The sequence below is a fragment of the Artemia sp. Qi Xiang Cuo genome, chromosome 14 (genome assembly GCF_049724085.1).
Source record: "Artemia sp. Qi Xiang Cuo chromosome 14, ASM4972408v1, whole genome shotgun sequence".
Classification (NCBI taxonomy): domain Eukaryota; kingdom Metazoa; phylum Arthropoda; class Branchiopoda; order Anostraca; family Artemiidae; genus Artemia; species Artemia sp. Qi Xiang Cuo.
Window position 1 is genome coordinate 41915375 of NC_142807.1, and position 8773 is coordinate 41924147.

Sequence of the window (8773 nt, forward strand, 5' to 3'; positions counted from 1 at the left end):
ATCCGATACAATTTATTTTATTCCTCTTCCCAACACGAGTTTTGAAGTGGCATGCCCCCCTCCCCCAATAAAACTGTCCCTGAAACTTTCAACTCGATATCTCAGCCGTGAGACAAAATAGGTTAAACTTAAGAAACCTAAAACTTTAGAAATACTCATTTCGGAAGAGGAATGGTCCTCCTCATTTTTAGTCGGACTTCTTATCAATAATGATAATAACAGATCCATTTAGAGGAGTATGTACAAAAAAAAATTACATCTCAACTACTTAGACACTCTTAAACTGCACAATTAATTGGAAAGTTGACGATATTTTCGCAACGCTTGCATAATCTGTTCGTGGACGAGTCCATTTTTTAAGGATTATCGAAAATACCGTATCTAGTAGAAACGTAGTGTTTATCAAAGGTCCAGAGCTGGAGAAGATATTTCCAAAAGCGGAATATAGGCTCAATGTTCTTCTTCTAAGATAACGTGAAGAAAATCGATATTGGGACCAGAAAGAAGGCACGTGGGGCCAAAAAAAAGTGTTGTAAACTCTGCCTGGGTCATCTTGTGAAACTGACATTTAACTCGGCCAAGCAGCCTGCATTATTTTCTTAGCTTTTACTTCAAGTCTGACATAGCAAGGGCTTTAGTAGCTCTAACAGTTTAAACCAAACGGGAATAAATTCAGGGTGACTTGGAAGCCGATCTCATTGATACACGAGCATAACTATATCAACTGCATTTGGAGAGCTCGGAGATCGTCTGATATTAGAAGATCTCGTCTACATAGCAGGGGTGGCTAGCATAGACATAAGGCTCAGTCAGATATGGAGGATTATTTTTAGCGACGGTTCGAATGCTGTTATTGAAAAGACCTGGGCTAAGTACTGAGCCTTGTTTCAAACCTTTCTGAACAACAATGGTGTTGCTCAGCTGGCTTGCTAGCCGCACCCATATGGACACATTGCCATACCTATTCCAAATGAAACCGCAAAGAAAAGGGTTTATTCTGCTTCCCAGCTGAGAGAGGATTGCCTGTGAATGTATTATGTAGTCGAACGCTTTTGGCCGTCATGGAAAAAGTGGGTTAGCAAAGTAACAATGCTACTTGGCAGTTTTCAAATTTGGTGGTAGATTTTGTCTGGAAATGTCATTTATATATAAAAATACTTTTTGTTTAAAGAAAAGCTGTCAAAACACAAGTTGTGCTGCTAAAGTGTCGGCAGGTTTTTAAACTCTACTACTGGCTGCTTTGGAACTTTGTTCATACCTGGATTTTGGAATATCGTTCGCCCACCATACAGATAATTTTTCAAAAATAGATTATTTGAACGGGTAAAATAGTCTAATATAGATTTTTTACTCCACAGAGGCAACTTTTACTCTATTAACTAAAACAACTTTTTCCACAAAATAAGTTTTTCAAAGAAAAGTAAAGAACTCCATTAAAGAATTTTCCCCAAACGTCACTCCCCATCCAGATTACGGCCGCCTCGATCTGTTTCTGATCCCATCCCTGTTTTGTCCCCCATTCGCTGCGTTACTTCGAGATACGAAAGAACTTTTGTCCCCTTTATTACAGAAAAAATGAATAAAATGTCCCAATAGTTTCTTTTTTCCCCCTCTTTTTTGTCCCCCCCCCCTTCTTGACCAGTTTTTATTTTTTAACTCTTTTATTGACTTACTGTTGTCTGATTACTGACACTTTCTTAGTGTCCCTTTTAATTTATTTGCATTTATGTCTCGCTCTTTTTTTTGTGTATATTCGCTTATTCCCCCCTTCCTTTTTTTATGTCCGTTCTAATTCTTTTTCCGATTCGTATTTGTGTAAGTTTAGTTTGACCAGTTTTTATCTTTTTAACTTTTTAATTGACTTTACAGTTTTAATTATTGACTGTTAAATGATTGTTCATAATGATTTTTCTATTTCGTTGTTGTTTTTTGCATTTTTGCCAGTTTTAGTGCAACCATTTATAATGTCGACTCCGAAGTCCGAATTTGGCCCTTTGTGGGCTTGTGATAGTGATCTTTTTGAAATAAATATCTTACCTTATCTAAACCAAAAATGAGCATAAAATAAAATAATCTACCAAGCGTGAAACTACCACAAATCAGCATCGGTAAATAAATGAAACCCAAAAACGAGCATAAATTACAATAAATAACTGAGTCAAACTCAAAACGAGCAGAAATTAACATGAGTAGGGCTCAAAACCCCTATGCCTTCCCAAGGCCAGAACATAATTTGCCCTTTATTGAAAAAAAAAATAAATGTTTTTACTTTTATAGCTTTAATAAACCAAATAATAATAACATTTTGATTAATAAATATCAGTATATGTATATTAAACTGACAATTCACATTCATTTGTATTTTTTTTTCAGTAAACTGCAAATTTTGTTCTGGCCTTGGGAAGGCATAGGGGTTTTCTTTCGACTATTCACTTTCGACTATTAAAAAGGGCATTATTCCTTTCTATTTTCAATCGAATGAACCCTTTTCGAAGTTTTTACGACAACTCCTTCGATGCGAAATGCCCAGGTCTAAACAAAAAAAAAAGAAAAAATAATAATACATAGTACCCAGATCGATATTTAGCCTACTATAAAAATGTTAAAACTTCCAATCACTTTCGACAATTTTCAATTTCCAATCGAATGAGCCCTTTCTGAGTTTCTACGGCAACACTTTCTATAAACACCTTATATGCCCCCAGGACATAACTTACATAACTTTCTTTTTAGGGTTTTTCTTTAATGTATTATGTTTTTGAATCAAATACAATTTCATATTCTTACAGATTACATGCAGTGCAAATCAGATTGTGTTACTAACAGATAAGGGCAATATATTCGGATGGAGACCAAAGATTGGTCTAACACAAGTTGAATTTAAAGAAGAAGATCTTGCATTTGAAGACGTCGGAGCTGGATTGGACTTTTGTGTTGCCCGTGACAGGCTTGGGGAATTGTGGAGTTGGGGTAACAACAGTCTTGGTCAGGTAACTAGAAACATTTTCATAGTGTAAAAAAAACATTCAGTGGAACTAAGAAGACCTTAAACTCAAGCCATTCTCTGTTAGAAATTTGTCAGTGCCATCTACTGATTTGCTCTTCAGTTGTAAGGAAAATGTCAGTTATTTAAATTCTTAAATTCAAAGACAGATGGACATAACCTTGTAAATATATTACCTTAAACAAAATATAAATTGTTACCATAATCATAGAGAATTAAAGTTGTAACTGCTGTAAAAAAAAAATAGAAAAATAGTAAGAAAAAATTGATAAACTACTGTATACCTTAAAATCATTGTTTTGGGGTTTTCTGATAGTACTAAAATACGTTGAAAATCTATAAAAGTAAAATTACGAAATAACACTTTCAAGCTTCCTATTACATGTCTAAACTTAAGTCACTTCTAGTAGCACCTCAGGGATTGTCCCGGCCGTACATCCCCTTGCAGCTTGCCTCTCCATTTAAAATTTTCATTTTTCTCTTCAGCTGCAATTGGATTTTTTTTTCGAATGGTTAAGGGAAATCGATCAAGTTTATACAAACTTTGACCCAACTCGTACATACTGGAAAATGATCATGTCTCTTCTAGCCTATTTTTAGTTCAGGCACGCACGTAAAAATTTATTTGAGGAGCACATTTATTCTCTATAACGTCAATTAAATCATTAATAAAAATCTGAATTAGCTTGTATTTCACATAGAAGTCAGGATTTTTTTTCCCTGGGGATAGATCACCCAAAACAGTCGCCTTTTCTTCTTTTGTCTTCCTTTTGAAGTACAATTCAACAAAACGTACCTTTGGGCAAAATAATGAAGAACACATTGACTAAAAATGTCGTCTTTTAGTTGCACCAAGAAGTTGGGTCACTATGGATCTAACTTTCATATCCCTAATCATGGCTGCAGCGATAGGTGTAACCTACTGAAGAGCGAACCTCGACCCATAGCACCTGAAAGTTTAAAATTTCGAGAAAACTGTCTAGTGACAAAGAATTATCATTTAAAGTTGATTTAGGAATATTAAATATTATTTCGGTTAATTTTGATAGTCAAAGTTTATTGCGAAAACGAATTTGTAGGAATTAAAAAAAAAAAGACCCTCAAACCCCTCAAAAATGGCCCGCTCTTCAATTTTTGGAGCTGGTTATAAAAGGATGGTGTTATATATATATATATATATATATATATATATATATATATATATATATACATACATATATACATATATCTCTCTCTCTCTCTCTCTCTCTTTTTTTTTCTTTCTTTCTTTCTTTCTCCCTCTCTCTGTATATCTATATATCTCTATCTGTCTCTCCCTCTCTCTAGCGCTTGTGGGACTAGCACATGGAGTCTTCGCAATTAGGGTGTTACTTCTCCGGCCCCATCAAGCCTTGTATGAATTGATCACTGGTTTGACGTCACACACAGATCGGTCATTTGGGGGCAGGGAAAGGTGCCACCTTCTGAATTTTGAGAATTTTCTATTTTTAATCTTGTATTTTTCATAAAAATATGATTTTAATGGACTGTACTCCTAAAATATAAAAGTGCAAGATACAAAAATAACGACAGTACACTTTCGTATGAGAAGTTCAAAATTCATTGCAGTAGAACAATTACAATGACAATGAATTTCTGCAATTGTATTAACAAGATATCCAAAAAAAAATTTAACGTCTTTCGGTTTTCTAGGATTTATGTATTTCACATAGGATAGTATTTCATAAGTAATCGAATTTTTTTTACGTACAACTTGAAGAGGGGAAGGATAATGTTTTCTTGGACTCTTTGTGAGACAAAATCACGGATTTTGAAGGTAAATTTTAAGGGAGGTGCAAAATAAAACCTATATTTACTCGCCTATTTTTTTTAAAAATCATGCTGACTTCTTTTGTTTTCGCCTACGTTGGCTAAAGATCTATTGTAAAGTATATTGTGTGTATCCTTAAAACCCAAAAATATACAAAAATAAATTTAAAAAAAACGAAGTTTTTCTGATGAAAGTAAACATCGAAGTTGACGTAAAAAAATACATTGCTTCGCAGTTTTTGCAACATATCTGAAAAACTAGCGCTTTACTGAAAACTGAGTTTGTTTGAGGTTTTCGACAAATAAAATTTATTGGTTTTATGACTGGTGAAAGAGTTCTGAGAACCTTTTATTAGTCTTTTATTTTTCGTTTGCTACTTAAAGATTTTTCTGCTCCTAATCTTTTTCTGTTGTGTCGGTTTTGTGTTTTCAGTAAACTGCTAGTTTTTCAGAATCCTAAAAATTTAGGAAATAATCTTTGTAGTGTCTGATTTTCATCTATGTCTGTCTTAAGCTGGGAAACATCGATTTTTGTTCGTTTTAAGTTTCAACTTCGATCTTTGCACTTAATTGTTTAAAATTGATTACGATTAATGCCAAATGAAAAAGTAGGCTTACTGGGCTTACTCCACATTCACCCATTTTGAGCTCCATCTCGCAATAAAAGAAGAGATTACTGCTGATTTCGATAATACCACATAATTATAAGCCAGAGTCGGTTTTTTTATAATCCTACTTAAAAAACCATCTTTCCAAATTTGAAAGTCAATGGGATTGTGTTACTTTTTAACTACATACATGAGCAGAAAGTGTCTTTATGCCCAAATAACTGACCATTTTTGCTTCTTAATATTTCCCCCAAAGTTAGAATTGATTTTGGTCGGCTCTTATGGAAAAGATGGGGGGAGAGATAAAGGGAGAACTTCCTCAGCCCCAAACCTGGTTTACAAACATGCTCCTCTGTATTATTAGTTTCTGTTTTCTATGCAGCTTAATAATGGTACTTTTGGTTCGGTGTTAGGATTTTTTGTTTTAAGTTTTTGCGTCTGAAATGCAGGAATTCAACCAAAAAGTTTTTAAAGATTTTGTTGCAAAAAGAAAAATGGAGATGTATAAACAATATTGTTTGTTTTCTTAAGCTCGTAGTTAAAAACTTCGGGAAAAAAATGCTAAATCATTGATGTTTCTTTTTAATAAGCCCTGCCTCCCTAAGTTTTATAAGAAAAAGAAAACTTAATAGAAATTACTAAGCAAAAACTGTAGGTGATGATAACATTCAGATTACACAGTAGAATTTAGGGGAAGAAATTTTGCATTAGAAGCACAAAGAAACTTCTGTTGAAATATAACTGTGTTCCTAGAGTATAACCAGAAATTAGAAATCAGTGTTCGTTTATTGTACTGAATATTCTAATAAATTAATTGCTTTAAAGGAAAGAGGAATCTTTCTAAAATTACTGGAAAAAAGAAATGGGTACGCAGTGGTTTTTTATGACCCAGTAACCAGAACATGTCTCACTAATTTTTCTAATATATTTTATTTTTATTGTTTTGTATATATATTGTTTTAATTAAGGATAATTTTTGTACTTCATGTATTGTAGCATGACGATTCAAAGATGTATCCGCATTGTTTCTTTTTATGTATTGATTGCTGAAGTGATGACTATCCTCATCGGATAATGATCAAAGTCTAAAATCGCAATTTAAAGAAGGAATCGCTATTCACATAATCGAAGGGCGTTATATCCTATTTACTTCATTTCTTTTTTTATCTATAGAAACACTCAATCAAGCAATCGAATCGCAAATGCATGATTTCTGCTTGTTTAATTCTCAACCCGACCTTCTATAAGCGCCTCTCATTTTCTATTTCTAGTTTTGCTTCCTTTCAATTTTCGTATCCAATACTTGATTCCTACCCAATTTCATGTTTTTACATAATAATTATTTTCCAGCTTGGTTTTTTGCCATCACAAGAAAATCAAAAGGATGGCCGCTCCGTACTTGTAAGAACTGGTGTAAACATCACACACAAAGTGCCACTATCTGGAAACTGTGTCAACCTGCCTCAGAAAATCAACTTTCAATGAGTGTTATTTTGTTTTGCCAAGTAATATACTTGACGTGTTGCTTCTCAGCACCAAAGATTTTGTTTTTAATTCTTGCCGTAATTTTGCTATTTTTCCCACTCATTTTGAAGTCCTAACGGAGATTTTGATCTATTTGTTTTATTTAAGGATTGTTTTTGTACTTCATGGATGTGCTTCTGTTGCTTTTTTGTCATTGTGCCATTACTCCAAGGTATCGCTCTTTTACTCGTAACTTACCCCCCCCCCTTAATGTTTAGGAAATATATGGTTTTTTTGCAGATGTTTGTTATGGGTTCATAATGGGAAATATAAAGATTAATACATGAGCGAATTTTTGTAAATGGCTCTAATGGTATTGTGTTACCAAGACTCGAAAGAGTGCTTGCCATGAAAAAGGTTGAGAACTTCTTGTCGGGAACATAAAATTTCAATTTTTAAACTTCGGGTTTAAGCTTTATTTGTGGAAAGACCAGTTTCCTCATGCTCAACTCCTTAAGGCTCAAGAATTGAAAAGATTAGCATTTATAAAAAAAAAATATATAAAGCTTTTGTATATTTTTTAAGTTAAAAAATTGCAATTTGAAGTGTCCTACGTCTTCAAAGAATGACTAATGATTGTAGTGAATTGTTAGGTCGCTAAGTAAAACATAAATTTTTAAAGTAAGACTGCATTTGCAAGTTCCTTTTCCTTGTTTTTTAATCAAATTTCCTACTATTATGTCGCATATTTAAGGCAATCACAATATTCTCTATCACACTAGTACTATTAATTTTTTATCAATATGACATGCTCTATTTAATAATTTACTTAAAGGTCGGCTTGTGAGTTTCTAGGTTAAATCAAATATATATTAATACAACTAAGACGTATTACAATTAAATACATAAAAGATACAGCCTCAGTACGGTGATGAATTAGTATCAACTGAGTTTGGGCTTCCTAAGAATACGCGAAGATGATGTTTTGCAGTATGCAACTGAACTTGTTCCTGTTCAATCCCTAGCAAGAGGATTAATTTCTATTTATCTCCTTTCTCGTAACCACCATCACCTTTTACTCAGCTCTTGTGATTAATTCACATGACGAAAAATTAATTTTTTATCTTGCGTGAAAACGTAAAAATTTATTCAAAACATCTTTTAATCACAAATCTTGGAAACAAAATTGGGGAGAGGCTAGTCCAAAAAAATGATAATACTGATGCTCTTCTCGTCTGGGCCTGCATTCTCTGAAAATATTGATTTTCCGGTTGAATGATTGAAGGCTCTGCTCAATCAATTAGTACCCTCTGTGAAATTGCTAGATGTAATTTTTCTTATTTATTCTTGTTTGAAGCAAAATTTTGCCATAATTTTTCATGCAACTTAGTTGCTTGAAACTAGTCTTTCTCTATATAGTGACTTTGATTATTGATGCAATCAATCACTTTCTAGACTTTTTTCCATCTTTTTGAAACTTAGGTCTGTACTTTAGAATTGTGACGAAACTCAGATGGATATTCTTTTCTTATTTTTTAAGACGTTTAGTTTTTAGTGGTTTATGTATGATTGTCGGATTGTTTTCTTTCATTTTCATCCCACAGATAGTATTTTGCGATGATGTACTTTTAGAAAGCAATAAAATCAATTGTGGAATATGTGTTAGTTAACTTTTGGACCACAAGTTACGAAATTATTTATATCTTACAAGTTTTCTCAACTGTTAAAAGAACGATATTTTATTAAAGTTAGTTCTCATGAAATTTGCAACAATTTGGTTAATAAAATGACTACGGTTTGCTGAAACACTATTTACAGGTAAATCATGTCTCTAACAGGACCGAACTCGGTGATAAATTTCAGAGGGGGATGGATAAATTGACTGAGG

The 8773-nt window shown here is 33.2% G+C and overlaps 1 protein-coding gene across 3 annotated transcripts in view; it reads left to right on the forward strand.

Moving 5' to 3' along the window:
• LOC148944482 (uncharacterized) overlaps positions 1-8541 on the forward strand; it is a 98907-nt gene extending 90366 nt beyond the window's left edge. For all 3 annotated transcript variants that reach the window (XM_089100269.1, XM_089100268.1, XM_089100270.1), the window contains 2 exons: positions 2790-2990; positions 6772-8541. In XM_089100269.1, the coding sequence (XP_088956395.1) occupies positions 2790-2990; positions 6772-6906 (336 nt within the window). In that variant the 3' untranslated portion in view covers positions 6907-8541. The remainder of the gene's footprint in view (positions 1-2789; positions 2991-6771) is intronic.
• Positions 8542-8773: the final 232 nt, after the last annotated feature.